This window comes from Sciurus carolinensis, chromosome 14 (genome assembly GCF_902686445.1).
Source record: "Sciurus carolinensis chromosome 14, mSciCar1.2, whole genome shotgun sequence".
NCBI lineage: Eukaryota > Metazoa > Chordata > Mammalia > Rodentia > Sciuridae > Sciurus > Sciurus carolinensis.
This window is the reverse complement of record NC_062226.1, coordinates 37,297,082-37,319,481: the sequence shown is the minus strand read 5'-3', so window position 1 is coordinate 37,319,481 and position 22,400 is coordinate 37,297,082. Positions and strand designations below refer to the sequence as shown.

Below are 22,400 nucleotides of genomic sequence, written 5' to 3'. Positions count from 1 at the left end.
CATGGTTATAAGTACCACAAAAGGAATAAGCATGGGGTGCTAAAAGCATATAAGAGACTCAGAGGGCCTAGGAAGGCTTCATAGAGGAAGCCTAGGAAGGCTTCTGAAGGTTTCAGATTTCAGGGGCTTAACTGGTGAGGAGGGAAGATAGTAGTGACAAGGAAAGGGAGACAGAACATTTCATGTGGAGGGTGCAGCATGTCTAAGATCTGTGATCTAGAGAGAGCTGGCATGCTTGGAAAAATGGAAATAATAGTTCAATGTGACTAGCATTTCAGAGTAGAATAAATCAGTGAGAGATGAAGATGGAGAAGTAGGATAGAATTAAATCATGAGAGGTTGTAAGCCATGTTTAGACTTCTGGACTTCATCCTGAGGCAGATGGGGACCACTGACAAGTTAAACAAGGGATTGACATGATCATATTTATCATGTAGAAAGGCCACTCACTCTGGCTACACTGTGGAGAATGGCTGAAGGGGAATGGCAGTTTGGAGGTAATCCAGGTTAAGATGGTGGTAATGAGATCTAGGCAGGTAATGGTGTGACTTGAAGAAAATGGAGGTATTTTGGAGGTAAAATCAGCAGGGATTTGTGATCTAACTGGATGTGAGTATAGAGGAAGAAGAAAGATTTTAGGATAATACTCAGCATTAGACAAGAGGGTAAGATTAGTTGAACACTTATGTTCAACTTCACCTGGAGATGTTAAGATGGTGGGAAATGGAGAATAAATTAGACACTTTGAGATGTTCCATCAAAACCTTTCCTAAAAATTACCAGAACCAAAGAGAGATTTGGGGGATATATCATCAGACTAGATAGTTGAAATCATAAGGTTGAAAAAACTCCATGGATGAAAGATGAAAGGAGAAAAGCAGAAGTCAGGGCAAGAAGGTTATGAAAACAAAATTGCCCCTTCTTAGATTATACTCATCACCAGCAGCAAACAGCAACTTCGAGCAACTTTGCCTAGAGCTTAACTCCTTGGACCTTGTTAGAATAGTTGAACTTGTTTTAGCACACATTAGTGTTTATATCACAGAAGTTAATGTTTATTATAGAAATTGGGGTCTGAATCCAGGAAATAGATAATGGATTGACAGAGAAAGTAAGAATTATATGTAAATATAGTAACTTTAAGGTGCTGGAAGAAAGAGTTAGGGAGCTCTGGAGTCATGGGGCAGTCCTGCCCACTCCAGTGGGTTGCTATACAGGAGGGGGACACTGGTGCTGCCTTTTCATGTTTCTAGGTTTAGGACTGGTTCAAGAACAGCAGGGGCTGGGATGGGGAAGAGGGTCTCTCTTATGTCCCTGATTTTTCTACTCTTTGTTGCTCATTGGTGTCTTTGCTCTGTCACAAGCAACCACTGTCATTCGTATTCGAAAAGTCCTCTTTCCTGGTGGTAAGAACTTTTGGTTGTTGTCCCTTTGCCTCTAGTCTTATACCTTTTTCTTTTCCTGCTCACTGCTTCATAGAAGAGAGAGCAAATGCAACTTCAGGTTGGAATGGTGCTGCCTACAGTACCAGGAGATGAAAGAACTGGGACCTTTTGCAGCTGAATCCCAGGCTTCCATTTCCTCCCCAGTTGTCTGCTATACTAATTCACAAGGGCCAGCAACCCCAGATTGGATGATCTGCCTTGCTGGGAGGAGCATCACCTCTGGCATACCAAAGTTGAGCAACAGAGTCCCCAAGGACACTGGCCTCTCCTTCTCTGTTGTTCAGTATTCTCCCCCATTTGCTTGCCTTTGCCATTATGTTATGTCAGCACACAATTGGCTTTTATTGTTGAAATTAACGCTTCAGTTCTCAAAGGGGTAGAGAATGAAGAGAACCTTGTGTGTGGCCAGTGCTCCAGACTCTGAGCCCAGCTGAGTGATCTGAGTCCTAGATTTTCCAGAAGACTCTGGAGATCCAGCTAGATGACCTTCCAAATCCATAATAATAATTCTATGTACTGTAGCATGATGGCCCTTGCTTCTGACTGTGTTTCCATACTTTCCAAACTAACTGTACTTCCTACTTTGGTTTTCCCTGAATCTATATAGTTGTCATTGACCCATTCATGCCATGTAAAACTTCACATCTCTGCATTTAAGCCTGCCTGGGAGAATGGCTCAGCTACTAAGATTTTCTTTAAAAATCTAGAAAGTCATTGTCCTTCTATAGTCCTGATCTGTGTCCTCAGTGATCAGCATTAGCAACTACAGCTCTTTCTCTTCTTCACCAGAGGCCAGTGACCTCACTCTGCCCTTCTGAAAGTTAGAACAAGAAAACTATAGGCTTCATCTGGGAGTCTCTTATTCTTTCTAGAGAAGATTTGGACCAGGTTCTTAGAGAGTTGCTGAGTAGAGCACTGGTTGGGGAGATGGCTGTGAGAAGGAGGTTGGGAGTCACATGTCTCTGAGTCATCTGGTGGAGCCACCTGACAGGATCTGTTACCTTGGAAAAGTTTGGGAACTATGGCCTCTGCTGCTCAGACCTGACTCAGCCTCCTTCTCCTCACTAGAGCATGAGAAAGACCGACTGTGTAAGAGTGCTGACTACATGAACCTGCACTTCAAGGTGAAGTGGCTCCACAATGAATATGTGCAGGATCTGCCTGCCCTCCAGGGGCAGGTGCCTGAGTACCCAGCGTAAGTCATGTGGGCACTACAGAGGGAAGGGAAGAGGGCCTCCTGAGTGTGTGGGGCTGGTATCCTCAATTCATTTCAGCAGGCCAGTCTTGGAACTACCTGTTCTAGGCACTAGTATAGAAAGAGAAGAGTATCAAAACATGCCTTGCCTTTCAGAAGATGCCAGTCTGATGGAGCTTTCAGGCATTTAGCATATGCCAACCACTAGCTTCAACCCCCCATTCTCCTGCTCTGGCTGTAGGTGGTTTGAGCAATTTGTGCTGCAGTGGCTAGATGAGAATGAGGATGTGTCCCTTGAATTCCTGCGTGGGGCCCTGGAACGAGATAAGAAGGATGGGGTAAGTTGGGGGCTTAGGCTGTACTGGGGACAGGCCAGGTCTCCCAGCATTTAGCTATTGGAAGAAGTTCCTAGGCTTCCCCAAGCCTCGATGTCCCCTGCCCTTTGGAGTCCATAGGAGGGCTGTGGAGGGCCACTGACCCACTCCTACTGGGCTTTCAAGCCCTATAAGCTTGAGAAAAGGTAGCAGCTGTGAATGGTAACCCCCACGTATGGCCTTCCTTAGTTCCAGCAGACATCAGAGCACGCGCTTTTTTCCTGCTCTGTGGTGGACATCTTCACGCAGCTCAATCAGAGCTTTGAGATCATCCGGAAGCTGGAATGCCCAGACCCCAACATCCTTGCCCACTACATGAGGAGATTTGCTAAGGTGACTGTGACCTTCTCCCCCTTCCCCTTGTGGTATTCACAACCTAGTCTCAGTCCTGATTCAACCCCTCTCTGCTAGGACCTCAGGTAAAGCCTACCATTAACCCATTGCCCTTTGCTTGTGTCTGTAGAAGACAGATGGTCTGTCTCAGTGTTTCTCTGAAGTTGAGAGGACACTTTGCCCCTTTGTGTGAGATTCCCCCTTTATCTCCCTGATGTTATTGTTCTGGAATGCAAAAATACAACCTCAGGCAAGATCCTTCCAGGGAGAACTAAGGGTTCTATCTCCTCTTCTTTCCTCCTTTTTCTCAGACCATCGGGAAAGTGCTGATGCAATATGCAGACATCTTATCAAAGAACTTCCCAGATTATTGCACAAAAGAAAAACTGGTAAGATCAGGCCTTAGAGAAAGAGAATGGAGGATGTTTGAATCCTTTCTGGCTTTTGAGGCTATCCTGGGATGCTCTTGACTTCTGGGTTCCTCCAGAGCTTTGCTTGAGACCCATGCCCCAAGATAATGAGAACTTGACTGAGTTCCTCTCAGCCTCCTTTTGGTGCCTTGTTCTCTACCAAGCTAGACCTTTGCTTAATCTTTTATAAATTGAAGATACTCAAAGAGTTATAAAGGGTAATAGCATGAACACCTGTATACCACCTAACTTAAAAAACATTTGCTTTGGGCGGGGGATATAGCTCAGTTGATAGCGTGCTTGCCTTGTAAGCACAAGGCCCTGGGTTCAATCCCCAGCACCGCTAAAAAAAAAAAAAAAAAGGAAAAAAAAATCTGCTTCTAGTCTTCATTCAAGGAGAATTATCTGAATTGGCTCCAAATATTAATGCTTGGGGAGAGACCTATGTAACATGTGAAGTCCCTGTGGCTTTGGAACAATGTGAGAGAGGGTGGAACCCTAGCCTAATGGGTCCTGTGCTGAAAGGAGCCAAGACTCAATGGCTTCATCTGTCCCCAAAGCCCTGCATCCTGATGAACAACATGCAGCAACTGAGGGTCCAACTGGAGAAAATGTTTGAAGCCATGGGAGGCAAGGAGGTAGGTCTTAGGACTTGGGGTCATCATACTTTCTGGTTATTCCTGAACTCTCTGGCCACAGAACTCCACTATTTATTGATTAGAGATAGTTTAGGAGGTTAGCTTGGGGTCTGAGCTGGCTTCTTCTGAGAAGGACCTTGAGATAAAGCCCTAGGCTTTGGGGTAAGTCACTAGGAGGGAGGAACAAGCCCTGGGAGGGTGGAGCAGGAATTGAGAGAAGGTCCCAGGAGGGAGGAGCAGGCACTGGGTAAGGCCCTAAGAGGGAGGAGCGGGGCATAGGAGAGAAGAGGGTAAGAGAAGGAGCCTAACCAGACCTACCTTCTGTGGATACAGCTAGACCCTGAAGCTGCAGACAGTCTGAAGGAACTGCAGGTGAAACTGAATACGGTTCTGGATGAGCTCAGCGTGGTGTTTGGAAACAGGTCAGTGACCCCAAAACATGGCTTTTGAAGCCAGATGTGATCCCTGGCCAGTCCCAGAGTCCCACACCCATTCAGCCAGCTACAGGTATGTTGATCTTTCCTCTGCTCCTATTGACTTCCCTGCTAAAGCCATGCTGTGAGCATACAGAAATGAACTGAATAGCTGGTGCTGCTCCAGGGTTAAGGTATGGGGGCAGGGGAGGGCTGCACTGTAGGTACATGTGTAGCTTCCAGGTGCGGATTGATGAGTGCGTTCGACAAATGGCCGAAATCCTGAGCCAGGTTCGAGGCACAGGAAATGCATCCCCCAATGCCAGGGCCTCCGTGGCTCAGGATGCAGATAGTGTGCTGCGGCCTCTCATGGACTTCCTGGATGGCAAGTGAGTATAGCATTTGGGACTTTTCTTTGGGGACAAGCAAAGCAGAGGCCATCAGACAGAGGAGCCTCTTGGGAATGGGGACTCCCAGACTCTCAACTTGGCCTCACCTGTTGACTGGACCTGCAGCCTCACACTTTTTGCCACTGTGTGTGAGAAGACAGTTCTGAAGCGTGTCCTGAAGGAGCTCTGGCGTGTGGTGATGAACACAATGGAAAGAATGATTGTTCTGCCCCCACTCACAGACCAGACGGTGAGGACACCTCCCTCCCACTCCCACTTCTTGATGGAGTTTGGAGTCCTCTGCTTTTGACTGATCCCTTCTCTGCCCAGGGCACCCAGTTGATCTTCACTGCTGCCAAGGAGCTGAGCCATCTTTCCAAACTCAAGGTTCTTGGGATGTGGGTTACTCCTGAAGTTGGGGAGAGGGTACCATGGGAGGAAAGCCATCTGGGGTTTGGAGACTGAAGAGGAAGGGGAGGAGAGGAGTGGAGTATGCAGCCATGGGCTGGCAGGTAAGCCAAGACTTTCATGACCTCCCTGAGCTGTCCTTCACTATTGCTTTCTCTGGGGTTCCAGGACCATATGGTACGAGAAGAAACACGGAATCTCACTCCAAAGCAGTGTGCTGTCCTCGACCTGGCCCTGGACACCATCAAGGTGGAGACCTTCCCCTTTTCCAGATAGTCTTACCTCCACACACACCTGACCTTAGCATTCCACCCTGCCAGATTAGGTGTCCCTCAGGTTCTTATCACTCCACATCCAAATAAGTGACCCTATGCACTGAAGGACACAGAGAGAATTGGATATGTCCCTAAATTCAAGACACTTAAGATTGGCGAGGTGGTATGATCTTTCCTTCAAATACTACCTCCAAAAATGTGGCCCTACTCTACTGCTTCTGCCAAATACCCCAAAGAGGCCCTTCACCTGAGAGACTGTCCAGGCTTCTCTGAGGACAGTGGGGGAGCTGTCACTCTGTGAGAGGGTGAAGCAAGTACTCATTTATCTTTCAGCAATACTTCCATGCAGGAGGCAATGGACTAAAGAAAACCTTCCTGGAAAAGAGCCCAGATCTACAGTCCCTACGCTACGCTCTGTCTCTCTACACACAGACCACAGACACTCTGATCAAGACCTTTGTGCGCTCCCAGACTGCCCAGGGTAAGGGCCTAAGGGCTTTGCATCCCTACCTTATCCTCCCATACCCATCTGCCTCTAGGAAGTCAGAATCTTCTAGCCCTTAGGGATTTCTTCTTCAAAGGACTTTCAGACCTGAATCTTAGGATTTTTTGAGGGGATCTCAGTATTTACCCTGATCCATACTTAAACAAGGTGGGAGAATCATAGGGCCCTGAGATTTCTTTCCCCTGGCCAGTGCATGTTTATTGAGCTCATAGAGTGTACCCTGTCTAGTAAGGGGGAAGAAGGAAAAATTTGTGAGGAAGCCTTGAGAAGGAGGTTAGGACACTCATGAAGGGCTGTGACTTTGGGAGCCATGGTTCCATACTCTGTAGTGTGAATGAGGAGAAGACTACAAGAAGCAAACCATGGGTGCAGCTGAAGGAAGGGGGTAGACTGTGGGGCACTGTGCATAATGGAATTGCCAGCCTCGAGGTAGTGCTTATGCACAGAAGACCAAACAGCTGGTTTCGTCTCCTCAGAAATCCTCAGAATTCCTCTCTGCCTTCAGCCAAGCCTGTCTAGACCAAAACACATCTGCATAAACAAGGCTCATACTAAAATTCTGACCTGACCCTGGAGTCACATTTCAGACTCATTTGTATGTTTGGTTGATTTTTGGTTTTGGTTTTGTTTTGTTTTGGGTTTTTGTTGTTTGTTTTGTTTTGCTTTGCTTTGTTTTTGGTAATGGGAGTGAAACCAGGGGTGCTTTTTTTTTTTTATTTTGAGACAGGGTCTTACTAAGTCTCTTAGGGTCTAAGTTGCTAAGGCTGATCTCAAACTTGTATTCCTCCTGCCTCAGCCTACCAAGTTGCTGGGATTACAGGTGCCAGCCACCATATCCAGCCAGGCGTATTTGTTACTGCTTTTTCCAGGGAAACCTGGGTAGGCTGCATGGGGGTGTGAACCTGATAGTGTCAGTGGGAGGTTTTGGTCTTACTGAGCTGTGAATCTGGGGCACAAAACTGATCTAAAGGGGAGGAATCTAAGCAGTTAGAGTAGGAGTGACAGGAGGTAAGAATATAGGGTGGAGGACCTATAATACTATCCCTTTTCTCACATTTATTCTTATTTCTAGTCCAGAAGATGGAAAAAAAGAAGCAGCAATAAGTTTGGCTAAGGGGTTCAGGGAGAGATTTTATAAAACTAACTACCGATATAAGGCCTGTAATATCAAGGAAGATCTGAGTTAATCCAGAAGGCCTGTAATATCAAGGAAGATCTGAGTTAATCCAGAAGGGCTTTTCAGAAGCATTGAGCTGTAAGCTAGATTGAAAACAGAGGAAACTAGAAGGGGGCACAGAGGAGGTGACAGGGGTACACCTGCAGGGAGAACATTTGTCATTTAAGGCCCTAGGAAATTAGAGGCTGTTGGTCTCACATACTTCTCTACATTTATAACTGCTTCTGCCCATGGTTTGGTTGATCTCCATCTAGAGAAGTCTAATGTGGAACACTGGAGCACTGTAGTGTGGATGAGGAGAAGACTACAAGAAGCAAACCATGGGTGCAGCTGAAGGAAGCGGGGTAGACTGTGGGGCACAGCTCTTGGACTTCTTTCTCCATCCCACCCCATCTTTGTGCTCCCCACAGTATGTGTAGTGTTGCTTTGAATGCCATAACTCCTTTGGCCTCTAACAATTCTTCTTTCTCTGTCCTACTGCTGCTACAACTTTTTGACTTGCCTGTCTTCACTCAGTATATGATGGGAAAGGTATTAGGTTTACTGCTAATGAGGACATTCGGCCGGAAAAGGGTATGTTATACATCTTGAAGACATGAATCTAACATGAAATAACACTGACCCCCTGTGAGCTGGGGGTAGCTAAACCAGGTGTCAAAGTTGAGAAGCTCTATCTCAAGTCTTAGAGATGGGCAATGTATTGATACAGCCCAGGAAGGGGTTCTCTTATTGACCCCCATCCTGTAATGAGAATTTTCCCACCTCTGCACCTCAGGACAAATAAGGGATTTATCTGGGGTGCAGAATAGTGTTGTTTTCTCAAAATAGGATGGGGCCTCTGCTAAAAGGAATCTTCACATTGACTCGTCAGATTGAGACTAAAGAGTTGTTCTATGGAGGGACCCAGATTTAAGTAAGACAGAGTTTTTCGAATGAGGCCACCCTCCAAAGTAGGGGCTTCCAGAAACCCTGAGGATAGGTGGGAGGTTGCTGCTTTTGTCTAGAAGGGACCCACAATGTTCTATTAAGAGATACTATAGGGTGGACATGGTTTACATACACAGATGTAGGGTGATAGCACTGGCCTCCCCAACATTTTTCAATGAAAAATTCTTCAGCCTAGGAGATAGAGCTTTGGGGATCCTGAGAGATTCCTAATACAGTTTTAAAGAAAGTTTGTGTCCTAAGAAGCTGTCATCTTAACTTGTGTTATAATGTACAACCTCATTCTTTATCTTCTTTCTTTCCCTTCCCCCATTGCTTTTTTCCCCCTGGCTACTTTGATGATTATTTCTTGCTTTAGAATGTAGGGTAGGGGCCTCCTAAACCCTCAGTTTTGTCTGGAATAATTGGTCCTCCAGTCCTAGAGTTCTCCATTGGGCAATTATTCATCTGTCTGTTCCTCAGGGTCTGGTGTGGATGATCCTGTGGGAGAAGTCTCTATTCAGGTGGACTTATTTACACACCCTGGTACTGGGGAGCACAAGGTCACGGTGAAAGGTGAGTAGTGTGAACTTATAAATCTGACTTTTCTTGCCAGTGATCTCACTCCTCAGTTGAAGACAAGGGCTGCTTATCCCAGCCTTGTAGCTCAGCCTTCCTCCAAGAGGAATGTCAGCTGGGGCTTAAGAACTGAGAATACTTGGTGGGATGACTCACAGGTTTCCTTTTGTTTGGGTAGTGGTGGCTGCCAGTGATCTCAAGTGGCAGACAGCAGGTATGTTCCGGCCTTTTGTGGAAGTGACTATGGTTGGCCCACACCAAAGTGATAAGAAGAGGAAATTCACAACCAAATCCAAGAGCAACAACTGGGCCCCCAAGTACAATGAGACATTCCACTTGTAAGTTGTGGGGTGGGAGACCTGCAGGAGTCTGGTATGGGGGTTCCCTGGGGAATAAGACTGCAGAGGCGGGGAGAAGAGGATGGGCTGGATGACAGGCTGGGGTGAGTTCAGCTGAAGAGTCTCAGCTCTGGTCTCCTACCTTCTACTCTGTACTCACAGCCTCCTGGGAAATGAAGAGGGTCCAGAGGCCTATGAGTTGCAGATATGTGTGAAGGATTACTGCTTTGCCCGGGAGGATCGCGTCCTAGGGCTGGCTGTGATGCCTCTGAGGGATGTGGCAGCCAAAGGCAGCTGTGCCTGCTGGTGCCCCTTGGGCCGGAAGATCCACATGGATGAAACAGGAATGACCATTCTCCGGATTCTGTCTCAGAGGAGCAATGACGAGGTGGCCCGAGAGTTTGTGAAACTCAAATCAGAGTCCCGTTCCATGGAGGAGGGCAGCTGAACACTTTTGGTGTATGTGTCAACCAGGCAGCATCTTTTGCACAAAACAGCCAGTGGGGGCTAGCTGTGTAACCAGCTTAGGGTCCTTGTAGTCAAGAGGCTGATCTCTTTGGTAAAGTATATTTAAGGAAATTTGGGGGGTATTGAGAATATGACTTTTCACAGAAAGGTTCATGAATCCCTGAGTGTAGTGGGTGTGTGGTACTAGGAGCTGGGCTGTGGGAGCTACTGCCTGGAGAGATTTTCCATGGAGAGGGACAGACATTTCAGAAAGTATCAGCCATTCTTGGTAATACCGTCCACTCTACTTCCCATCTCTATACTCCAAACCACACCTTATCCAGTTTGATACTTACATATCAAGCATTAGAAGAATAAGTTTAGAGGGTCTGGAGCTTACTCCTGACTGGCTAGATAGTCAGTGGAGCCTATAGATATTGCTGAGCCCCTGGTTTATATTGGAGAATGGGAAGGGAAGGAGCACACAGAATAGAATTCAGTGTCTCTTGAGCAAAATCCACTGGTTTTATATGGTTCCAATGAGAACAAGACTTTGAAAATGAACAACATACTTTCTAGAAATGAGCTGTGCTAATCTCTTCCCTCAGATTTTATCTGTCATGAATAGAAACAGGTTCACATGGTGCTTCAGAACCCTAATCAGACTATTTCTTTGGAACCAACATACCAGGGGCCATCTGCCTAGAATCCCCTACCTCACTCCTGTAGGCAGGGGAGTGATCCTTAAGACACCAGAGGCTGTTCTTATATGTGTAAACCTGACAGCTAGCCAAAGGATCCAGGGGAAGTATTTTCTTCTTGGTAGACCAGAACAAAGCCAAAAATTGTGGAAACTAGAGAGTTGTTCTCATCTATGGCTGCTGCCTTCTGACTGCCTTCCTTCTTGCAGAAAGTTTTAGCCTTTGGCCTTTTTCCCTGTCATCAGGGTCAGCTGCTGTTTCCCTCATAGATGTTCAACCCTACAGAAGGAGCTTGGACTCTGATCCCTCTGTACAGGCTGGATGGAGAGGGCCTCAACATTCCCTGGGAGGTCAGACAAATTCTTACAAAGGGTCAGATGGACTTCCCAGGCCCTAGCTCAGAGGTGTGACATGATCCTCTTGGATTTCCTCAATAGCAACCTCCTGAACTTCCGGAGGACTCATCATTGTCCACAGCTGTACTGGCCAATTCATGAAACAAGAAACCAAGCATCTTTGCTGTTTTTAGTTATTGTGTGTGCCATTGTTCCATGAAATTATAGGCTTGTCTATAATAAATCATCTTATAGCAGCCGTTGGAGTCTGGTAATTCTGTGAATGGTAGAAAGCTGTAGAAACCATTTCATATAATGGTAGCTTTTGGCCCAGTGACTTTTGACAGCTTCACACTCATTTTCCTTTCCTCTTTCCACCTCTCACCAGCCAAATGATAGAGCCTAAAGTAGTTCTGAATGAGCACCAAGCAGTACTGCAGCAATTGGGCTAGCATCTTGGCCTGGACCTGAAACCACCAACCAGATTAATACAGTCATGGTATCAACTTCCTGCAAAAGGTCCAGAAAAGTAGATGATGTGTGCCAGTGCTTACTCTTCCTTTGTCTCAGATTACTAGGACAGACCATAGCCTAGGCTGTGAGATAAGGCAGGGTCCTACTGGGGAAAGATTCTATTCAAGGAAAAGCTAAAGTGAAAAAAACCACTTGCAAGGAGGAGTAAACAAGGTAAAAGTAAGACTTCCTGACATGTGAATCCACAAAAGCAGAAGCAAGAGAGATGTCTCACCTACTCTCTCAGCCTGCACTGTCACCACCTGGTGCAGAGAAATAGCTCATTTTCCATTTGCTTGGTAAATAGAGCCTTACAGTTCAGATGCCAAGTCATGTACAAACTTCCTTCCTGCTCCTCTCCAAAACCAGTACCTTCTGGCATCAAAATTTTGGCGTATAAATTGCCCCTTAAATCCACTGTCTCACCTCAGTTCGTACAAGTGACTTTTAGTTCCCTTGCCTCTGCCCCGGCCCTCTTTCACACCCTGTGCTAAGTCTCTTTCCTGTCAACACTATGCAGTGGCTATCCATATCCTGTAGGCTGAAATCCAAGACCCTACAATCAGCACAGCCACCACCACCCCACACATCATCCTGCAGTTGTCTGAAACATTGCCCTTACAGCTCCCTCCACACGTACACATCACCTGAACTCCTTAGTGCCCTTGCACATTCTGATCCCCTTGTTGGAGTGGCCAGCAGCCCTTTCCACTGCCTCCTAGTCTTTGACATCTCAGGGAAGCCGTGGGAACACGACCAGTCTCGCAACAGCATGCCATGGTCTACCCAAAGCAGTGTATGAGTGTTTCATCTCTCCAGCGTCCTACACTGAAAACGGAGCTCAAACCCAAGCCAGACCAACAGCTGTGGGAGGCTTTGGGAGGCTTCGGGAGGCTTCGGGAAAACCTAGCGGGACCTGTGTCTGATTAAAGGGGCGTGGCCGGAGGCGGGCTGGGGGAGGGGCGTGACTGGAGGAAGGCTCGTGGAGGGGAGGGGCGTGGTCGGGCAGGGCTCTGCGGCACCTGCGCAGAAGGGTGCGTTAAGATGGAGGTCACTGGAATCGACGGCCTTGCTGGGACGGTAAGCAAGAGGCGCCCAAAGAGGGCGCCTGAGGAGAGGTTACTGCTTATTCCCTCCCAACATTCCTTGGAGATTATACCTGACATTCGTATCCGACATTCATACTTCCCAGGGGCTGTTCCTCTTCCTCCTCTGTTGAGAACTGTTCTCCCAACACTCCCCAAGGTTATTGTTCCCTTCCCATACTCCTCCAATATACAGGCTTCCCAGACATTTCCAAAGATGTATTTGTTCACATACCTAGCAGAGCGGATCTTTATCGCCTAAATAACTCAAAGGCACACATTTGTCCTGTCATTCCATGAAGCTGATATCCCCAAGTTCCCATCTATGGCACATCCCTGTTAACTCGGGCAGTTAGTCCACTTTTCCAGCACTATACAGATTATCAGAGGGCATAAACCTAGCCCACCTTTGATTTGGAAGTGACACATTTGCTCTCATTCCTCTTAAGGAATAAGATACCTACTCAGTTGGGAAAAGTAAAGTTCTGACTGACTACCGATGGTTTGCAGCGGGATTGCAGATCTGTATTGGTAGCTAATTTTTTCAATCAGATTTCACATTTTTAAAATGAGAATTTCCACGTGTTTTTGTTTTGTTTTGTTGTTTGAAAAATTGAAAGCCCCATTCCAAAAAGCAAGTGCTTGGAGCTGAGAAGTAACTGTTAAAGTCATCAAATTCTGCACTTCTTGTTTTGTTTTTCAGTACTGGGGAATGAAATGCTTTACCACAAGTCTATATCCCAGCCCTTTTAATTTTAAGACAGGTTCTCCCTAAATTGCAAAGGCTAACCTCTAACTGGCAGTCCTCTGCCTCAGCCCTCCAAATCTCCGGGATTACAGGTGTGCCTCACCATGCCCAACTCTCCTTGTTTTCTTATTTTGGACTTTACATTACTTTTGTGGTATCTAGTAGACATTTGAATTTGCAATTCCTGATATAGAACTTGGAGTCATTTTCTTACTTTGAGTTCCTAATAGAAACTGAAATCCAAAGGTTAGATAATACATTTAGGCCGACTTTGGCTCCTGTGGTGTTCTGATTAGAATCAAATTATCCTAAAAACTAGAACCCAGGATGAAATCTGTACCAAAGTGGTTTTGGTAAGAGAATTCAAGCAGAATATCAGAAGGTAGCTCTCTAATTCATTTCATCATAAAGAGATCCAATACAGCGCGCGCACGCGCTCTCTCTCTCTCTCTCTCTCTCTCTCTCTCTCTCTCTCTCTCTCTCTCACATAGGGTCAGGTCAAGGACACATGGTTATAAAAGGGCATAATTCTGTACTGAAAGTGATGCCTCCAAAGTTGTCTCCTTCATTTCATAACACACAATGGTAACCCTTCCCTCAAGAAATAACAATCTCCATAATACCAAAAGTAGTCCGCAGGGGATGTAGCTCAGTTGGTAGAGTGCTTGCCTCACATGCACAAGGACCTGGGTTCAATCTCCAGCACCACCAAAAAGAAAAAAAAAAAGTAGTCTGCAGACTTTAATCAGAAGCACCTATAATCATGGATTTGTAAGACAAAATCACTTCTTTCACCATATATGTGATGTACATATTCATTATTACTAACTCCCTGAATGATCCTCCTATGCCTAGAAGAGAAAGGCAAAGCTGAAGAAGCAACATAGACTAGCAAAGATGGTATTGAAGCAGGAGACAGAAGACATGAATATGGGTCTCTGCTCTGCTCCATGATAGGAAACTCTGACCTTTAACTTCCAAGTATCCTGCCTCTACTACCGATAAATGAAATAGACTCACATTTGTAAAAGGATTTTGGAAACTATACATTTTCTCTACATGTTTATGGATTGTTGTTATAAATTATCCTTTGGGTTCTGATTAATTTTAAGGAATTTGTCTTGTTGGGTCACAGGTTTAAACAATGTATTTGTTGAGCTCTTACTATGCATTAGGTATTCATCTAGGCAGGGTGTCACACTGAACAAGAGGCAAAGACCCTTATAAATTTGGGAGTGGGCATCAGCATACTAAGTGTGCAGTGCAGAATCACAGCATGAAGTAGTATGAAAGAATCTTGATTTAGATTTAACTAGGTCACTGAATAGCTATGTGAGAAAGACGATTTTTTTTCTGAATCTCCTCATCTGTAAAATGAGGAGGATAAACAAGGTAACCTATGAAGTTCTTTCCAGCTAAATTATGTTTGTCCTTTGAGATCCTAATTGCTGAAGTTCCCTACCCCTGATGAGCTTATACCTGCTGAAATGACCAGACTGACAAAGCTGAAGAGTCCTAGAACTAGGAAGACAACAGAGTGCTAATTTCACACTAGATTCAGTACAACTGTGGGAACAACATTATTGCTTTGAAGGTAGTGGAGTGTTTAGAGAGACTAAAAACCAGCTAGACCTGGAAGAATGGGAAGCTTTACATTAGAGGAAAGGAGGAGACTTTTTTATTAGAAATTGAATGGAAGTTCAAAGGAGAAGATGCCATTTGTTGTTTTCTAATGTATCAGAGTCCTGTCAGAAAAACAGTTGGTATCTTCAAAAGAGTTTAACCAAGGGGTGTGATCAGTGTTAAAGGGACTAGCAAGGAATGGTGAAATACACAGGGACTATCAATAGTGGTAAATCAGTTATACTCCCAGGCCTGAAGGGGAGAAGGGAGAGAGTTTTGTTATCAGAGCTCAGTTAGAGCTCAAATCTGGAAGAGGGACTGCCTGACAGAAGCTATGGCCATAAGTGCTTAGCAACCACTGGAGAAACTTGGAGAAGGCAGAGAAGAAGCAGAGGAATAAATGCCTAACCTTTCTCCTCCGGCCCTCTACTCTCCCAACTGTACCTTCCTTAAGCAAAACCCATACAAGAAATCTAGGGATAAAGAAGTCTGAGTGATGTAGTCAATAGAAGTCATCTTCCCAGAGCAAGGTCTTAGAGTGTGGCTGAAGTTGAGTGAAGGGGAAGATAATAGGGGATCATGTCAGAAACTATAGGGCTCTGCAACCCATTATAATGACTCTGGTTTTTAATGGGAATAAGTTAAGAAGTCATGGGGAAGACCTTTAGAATTGTGTGACTTCTAACATCAGGATTCCTATTACTCAGTTGAACAACTGTTTATTTGTTCAAATATATTTATTTGGAACATACCATATGCTGAGCATTGTTTTAGGTGCTGGAGATATGTTAGTATGTAATTTCCTATCCTCACAGAAAATGTGAGCTAATGAAGAAGAAAGATAATTTAAATTAAGATATAAATGTTAAGATTAAAGGTGAATATAGAAGGTACTATGGAGCTCATGGTAAAGATACCTGATCTATTCTTGGGGCCTCTGGGATGGCTTCCTAAGGTAAATCAGGAATGTAAACTGAATCTTACCCAATAGAACTTAGCTAGGTGTAAATTGCAAGAAATAGAGTTCTAGATATTTGAAGTTGTATGTGCATTCTGGAATAAAAATGGTGGTGGTGTGCTGGGAATTGCAGGTAATTTGTATCACTGGAGAGTTGGTTTGGGGCAGGAGGATGGTGAGAAATAAGACTAGAAAAGTAAACAGTATCAGTTCTTGAAGAGGAATTCAGACCATCCTGAAGTTTTTAAGCAAAAAGAGTGACAAAAGGTAGTGCTTGGGGGCCTGAGAAAATAGCTTCAGTGGTAAAGCACTTGCCTAGCACAAAAGAGGCTCTGGGTTTGATCTCTACCCAGCACTGCTCTCTTCCACAAAAAGCACATTTTTTGAAAGATCGCTCTGGGTAGATTGAGTCAAATGAAGTGGGCTTGTGGGTAGAGGATAAGATAGTATAAGATTGTGGACTAGGAAGCTAGGAACCATGGTGGGCTGAATTTAGGGGAAAACAGTGGGGATAGAGATAAGTGGATGATTTTTCCAACCTAACTCTTTATTAGTAAAGAGAATTTACAGAACTTTATGATTAATTACTAGTTAGGGAGAATGAAAAAGAGCATTGTCAAAGATGACTCATATTTCTAGTTTTGACAAGTAGGCAAATGGTAACACAACTAACTGTATCCAAAGACAAGAAATAAAAGAAAGACTGATTTGGACTACGTGAGAAGTGGTGAATAGAGAATGATTTCAGTTTTGTACATGTCATGTTTTTAATGTGGTAACATACAGAAATATTACAGAAAATTTTCAATTTAAACCATTTAAAAGTATACAATTTAGTGATATTAAGTACATTCACAGTATTGTAACTGCCTACACCACTGTCTACTTGCAGAGTTTTTCCATCACCTAAAAGGAAACCCCACACCCATTAAGTGATCACATTCCATCCAGGGCATGTACATTTTGAAGCATTTGTGTGACATCTAAATACAGATGTGAAGTAGACATTTGGATACGTAGTACTGAAGCTCAGGACAAAAATTTAGGCTGAAGACAGATTACTAAATCATTAGCATACAGATAGGGACTTCTTAATCTGAGGCAATGGACTTCAGAGGCAGTCTCTGAATGTTTTGAATAAGGTGTAAAATGTATATGTATGAATATATATGTATATGTTTCTTATTTATTTTTGTGTTGCTGGGAATTGAATTCAGGCCTTGTGCATGCTATGCAAGCGCTGTACCAATTGAACTATATCCCCAGGCCTATATGTATATTTTTCTGAAGAATCATTAGCATTAATCAAATTCTGAAAGGAGTTTCTAAACCTGAACAAAGTTAATAACCATTGATATAAATAGTAAATGAAGCCAGGAGTGGTTAAGAAAAATCAGGGAAAGTGAGTAGTGAGAAAAAAAGAACAAGGATGGAACCCTGGGTAACATTTAAGGTATAGAGAGGTTCAAAGGGTGTTCTCTTAAATATAAGAAATAAAACTCACATCTGCCTTAATAGGAAATTAGACTTCAGAAGACAATGTACTTATTACATGTTCCTCACGGTTGCCCTTGCAAACACACACGTATTTATTTCACAAACTCATTCATTTGTGCTCCAGATTGTCCCCCTATGTTGCTACCCTTTTAACTTCTTCCTGATGTAGTCTTATTTGTGGACATTTGATTGGTACAGAGTATAATTTATAGAGAGTATAATTTGTAAAGTTAATAATAAAAAGATAAGTAAATTGTCATAATTTGTAATGCGTATGCATGCATATGTACCTCCTTGTGGTATGTTGTGAACCTTATGCTAAACCAGTGGTTCTCCAAATATAGGCCCTGAACCAACAGTAGCAACATCACCCAAATCTATAAGAAATGCCAATTCTTGGGCCCCACAACATTCCTGTTAAATCTGAAATTCAGGGGTGGGACCCAGCCTTCCACATAATTCTGATGAATGCTAAAGTTTGAGAATAACTATGCTGGATTATTCCTAGCCAACATTTTTAGTCCACAAATAAAACCCAGGTTCCTGGTTCTCTGATTACCTTTATATATATATTTAAGTTGGCAATGGACCTTTATTTTATTTATTTATATGGTGCTGAGAATCGAACCCAGTGCCTCACACATGCTAGGCAAGCACTCTACCACTGAGCTACAACTCCAACCCTCTCATTATCTTTTCAATAATAAAATCTTGCTGGCAGTATTTTGCAATGTCTGCTATATTCCTCATGAAAAGTTGTCTTTGAACATTCTTGTCCATCTACGATCTTCCTCCACTGCTTTGAATTATACATACATACAAATATTTCCTATATGTCATATTTTCCTTTGGTGTGCAGGAGTCATATTCAGCAACATAAATTGTAAACTGCCCGGTTATTAAAATGATGTAAAAAGGAAATAATTATTTCTGTGAATATCCTTTCTTACCCATTTAGTCCTTTATGTCGGAATCTCCCAGTGATCTGCTGAGTGTACTTTGAAGAATATGAAATGAATCTCAGTAAAATTCTACCTTTTTTCTTCCACCTCTACCCCCACCAGGATTTTTTCAGTCAGATGGCCTTCGCTAGAGATAGGATAGCTATCAAATCCCTTGGGTTCCATAAAATTGGTAACCATAGTCAGAAAGAATTAGAAGAAACCATAGAATTGAACTTAATTATTGAGGTCAATCAAGGAAAGTTTTCAATTTCTACTAGTCCAAGAGATAAGCCAGCCAACACAATATTTTTGTTGTTTCTATCCTCCCAAGAAAACTATACACTGGTTGAGAGAATGAATAACATCTTATTTATCTCGCATCTTTGATCACATCTTAACATCTAATACCCAACACATATTAAACACTCTTTAAGCATTTGCCAAATTAAATTTACTGATCCAGAAACTAGGAGACAAAGATTTTAATTTTGGTCCTGTCTCTAAGTCATAAATTAACTTAATGGACCTCTGATTTCATCATTTCTAAACTAGATCTAGTAAGTTTTGCTCTATCTACTCTTCAGTGTCTTTGTAAGAGTCTGAAGAGGAATGTGTATGAAATACTCTTTAAAAAAGTTAGAGCTCGGGCTGGGAGATAGCTCAGCCGGTAGAGTGCTTGCCTTGCAAGCACAAGGCCCTGAGTTCGATCCCCAGTACCACAAAAAAAAAAAAAAAAAAAAAAAAAAAAAAAAAGTTAGAGCTCTGAATGGAGGAAGGAGGGACTGTATAGGAGGATAAGAGGGGTGGGAGTGGTGGGGGAGAAGAAAAAAAATAACAGAATGAATCAAAAACTATTTCCCTAGGTAAATGTATGATTACACAAATGATATGCCTCTTCTTCATGTACAAACAGAAACAAGATGTATCCCATTCGTTTACAATATAAAAATGAATTTAAAAAAATAAACATTGGTCTGGGGAGATAACTCAGTTGGTAGAGTGCTTGCCTCGCAAGCACAAGGCCCTGGGTTCAATCCCCAGCCCTGCAGAAAATAAATTAAACAAATAAATAAATAAAACATGTTTGCACAGTTTATATCCAATTAGAAATTAACTCAAATGTAATCTCTAATAACTTTAAGCCATAGTGTATTTGCATATGTGATAAATATACATAATGTATGTCCCTCCTTATTACTTCATCTGACAATACATTATCAAAGACATTTAAAAAAAAAAGAGCTCTGGAAAAGTGAAGTAACATAATTTTGATTCAGATGTGTGTCCTCTCTATCTCTATCTCTATCTCTATTTCTATCTCTATCTCTGTCTCTCTAATTGGAATAATTGGTTCATTCTGAATTGTGGAGAGAGAACACAGTGTACTGATATAGAAGTCAAGAGATACTAGTTCTAATTCTAATCTCCTTTAAATTCTTTGAACCTTAGTTTGCTTTTATTTCAGATGAAGAAATACGAATTAGATTGGTGGAGTGGTTCTCAGCCTTGGCTACACTTTGGAATCATGTGGTACCAAAAAATACTGATACCCAGAACCCACTAAATTTGATTTAATTAGTTTGGGATGCATGCTAGACCTTGAGATTTTTTTTTTTTAACTCCCCCATTGTCACCAAGGTTTTGTGTTTTTAAATAAGCAAAATAATTTATTCAGATAAAATTTCACACAAGCCAGGCCTGGTGGCACATACTTGTAATCCCAGCAATTCAGGAGGCTGAGGCACAGGATTGCAAGTTTCAGGCCAGCCTCAGCAACTTAGTGAGGCCCCAAGAAATTTAGGGAGACTCTGTATCAAAATAAAAAAGGACTGGGGATGCAGCTCAATGGTAAAGCACCCCTGGATTCAATCCCCAGTACCAAAATTAATTAATTAAATAATTAGAATAAAAATCTTACACAAAACTCCAGGTTGCAAAATGCATACCAGTGGACCTTCTACAATAGCTTTTCTAGTATTTTTAAGCTCTGACTGCCAAATCCTTTTTCTCCTATCACACTTTACAACTCCTAAGCCTTCATGAAGACTGTTAAAAAACAAAGCAAAAAAAAAAAAAAAACATTGGCATAGACAATTCCAAGATCTTTTCCAGCTCCAAAATGTGGTAACAATCCTAAGCCTTTTCACAAGATCTCTGTCCTATGTTTTTCTTAACACCAGTGTGACCCAATGTCAAATTGATTATTATGGAGGCTAGCTTTCCATTTACTTCTTTCTGATTACCTTAGCTCTTTCGTTGTAAGGCAATTTATGGTCTAAAATTTAGTAGGTAAAACTTCTGGGTCTCCCAGAGATTCTGGTCTGATTTATCTGGAGTTGGGACCAGACATCTATATGTTTCACAAAGACTTAATATCTTTGAAACAAGTGATCCATAGACCCCACTTGTGGGAAAGACTGCTCAAGAAATTTTCAGGCAAAAAGTAAAGAAATAGGGGATACCAAAATGTGGGGACAGAGTAAAGTAGTGAATTTCCACCTGAGCTCAATGTCACGTCCACCAAAAACTGTAAATTATATACCTTCTGAACCATGATGTTTGACCAGTTCAGTTACTGCCCTAGAAACCCCTTTCAGAATCATCTTTTCATTTGTAGGCAAGATTTTAAGAGATGATCTAGAATAGGGTCAGGAACTATCAAGCAGGGATTCAAATTCTAACTCTAATGCATTCTGATCATATGACCCTGAGCAAGTGACCTAACCCTTGAACTTCAGGATTTTCATTTGTGAAAAAGAATAATAACCTCCTCTTAGTCTCAGGTTTAATGAAAACTAAACACAATGATTTGTGTAAAGCACTTAGTAAACTGTCCAGCACACAATAAATTTTTGATGAATGGTAGGCATTATTATAATATCAGCAGGCCCTTAACTAACTGACAAGCAGTTTTTGTTTTATTCTTAGGTGATGTTTCTCTGGAATGAAATATATAAAACCTTTTATTTCAGGTAAGTGCTTAGCTCATATCTTCTGAGATATCCAAAATTCAACAATCAGTAGTGGTGTTTGCTTAGTACTACACTGTACACAAAGCTTGTACTTTAGGGCATTCGTTAAAAGTTGGATCTTCACATACTCAGTGCAGGATTCAGACTTGATTTGCATCTGACCTGGCCTGAGACTATTTTTCGCTGTAAAGTTGGGAGGAATAAAATTCCAAAGTTGAACATAAGGTTTTTATGGAAAGTCTTTGATTGTCACCACTGATGGTATAGATTCCTACTTGGGAATAGTGTTTGAATATTTTTTTAAAGGGCAGTAAGAGGATTGTTCTTAAAAGACTTGAGTCGGACAGGTAAATGATTTAACTTTGAAGCTGTATAAAATAGAAAGCATTGCTATGATATCTTTGGTGGAAGTGTCTTTTGCAAAGCTGAAGTTGAGAGCATTTCTGTTCTGTGAGTGTTCAAAGAGAAACAGGAGTAATCCAGCAGACACTTTCACTGAGTTTACTGATTTAATTGAAATTATTGATGTTAATATTAAGATGAATCATGATGGGAACACTACTCTTGATATTCCTCGCTCATTTTCCCATGTGATCTTAATGACAAACAAAATGGTCTTGGTGAATTTATTTTCTTCATAGAAAACTAATTTAATAACCCCTTTCTCAAATCTCATGCTGTACATTTTGCCTCAGCAGTATCACAATTTCTCATTAATATCAGTTTGTTTGTTATGACTTAGTTTGGAGAAACATGAATTTCCTACCAAGAACTGGAGCTAAGGTTTTCACCTCATTCCAACCAAATGATGGTTGTCTGAAAAAGTGAAGTCTGTCCTTATTCTTTTGTGGACATAATATTAAAGAATTTGAAAAGCAATAAAAGAGCTATGGGATTTTCCGAGTGGGGAAAGAGAAGGAAGAAGGTGGTTTAGGTTTTAGTGAAACAAAATTAGTTTCACTTGAGCCACATTTTCATTATAATTTTAAAAGCTGAACTTTAAAGAATGGATGGATTTAGCTAAATTGAGGAATGTGAGAGTAAGATAAGAGACTGAGGAAGGAAAGTTGTTAAAAATCTCCTGGTATTTTGTGTAGTTTGAATCTTTTTCTCTAACTCATGTTTACTCCATGAATATGCAAGTTCTTATGCACATTTACCCGGATATTGCCAT

The 22,400-nt window shown here is 42.5% G+C and overlaps 2 protein-coding genes across 4 annotated transcripts in view; both read left to right on the top strand.

Annotated features, from left to right (window-relative positions):
* The window catches only part of Unc13b (unc-13 homolog B), a 215,012-nt gene extending 203,866 nt beyond the window's left edge, over window positions 1–11,146 (top strand). The window contains 15 exon segments of the mRNA XM_047524555.1: window positions 2,514–2,640; window positions 2,882–2,978; window positions 3,204–3,347; window positions 3,659–3,736; window positions 4,318–4,395; window positions 4,729–4,817; window positions 5,045–5,197; window positions 5,324–5,447; window positions 5,528–5,584; window positions 5,774–5,854; window positions 6,214–6,361; window positions 8,079–8,135; window positions 8,970–9,062; window positions 9,244–9,403; window positions 9,566–11,146. Of these exon segments, the coding sequence (XP_047380511.1) occupies window positions 2,514–2,640; window positions 2,882–2,978; window positions 3,204–3,347; window positions 3,659–3,736; window positions 4,318–4,395; window positions 4,729–4,817; window positions 5,045–5,197; window positions 5,324–5,447; window positions 5,528–5,584; window positions 5,774–5,854; window positions 6,214–6,361; window positions 8,079–8,135; window positions 8,970–9,062; window positions 9,244–9,403; window positions 9,566–9,851 (1,772 nt within the window). The 3' untranslated portion in view covers window positions 9,852–11,146.
* A 1,285-nt stretch (window positions 11,147–12,431) lies between these two features.
* Window positions 12,432–22,400, top strand: part of LOC124965001 (phospholipid-transporting ATPase FetA-like) — a 142,044-nt gene continuing 132,075 nt past the window's right edge. For 2 of the 3 annotated variants that reach the window (XM_047525813.1, XM_047525812.1), the window contains exons 1-2: window positions 12,432–12,479; window positions 21,183–21,226. In XM_047525813.1, coding sequence (XP_047381769.1) covers window positions 21,199–21,226 — 28 coding nt within the window. In that variant the 5' untranslated portion in view covers window positions 12,432–12,479; window positions 21,183–21,198. The remainder of the gene's footprint in view (window positions 12,480–21,182; window positions 21,227–22,400) is intronic. The other variant, XM_047525814.1, reaches the window with a different exon arrangement.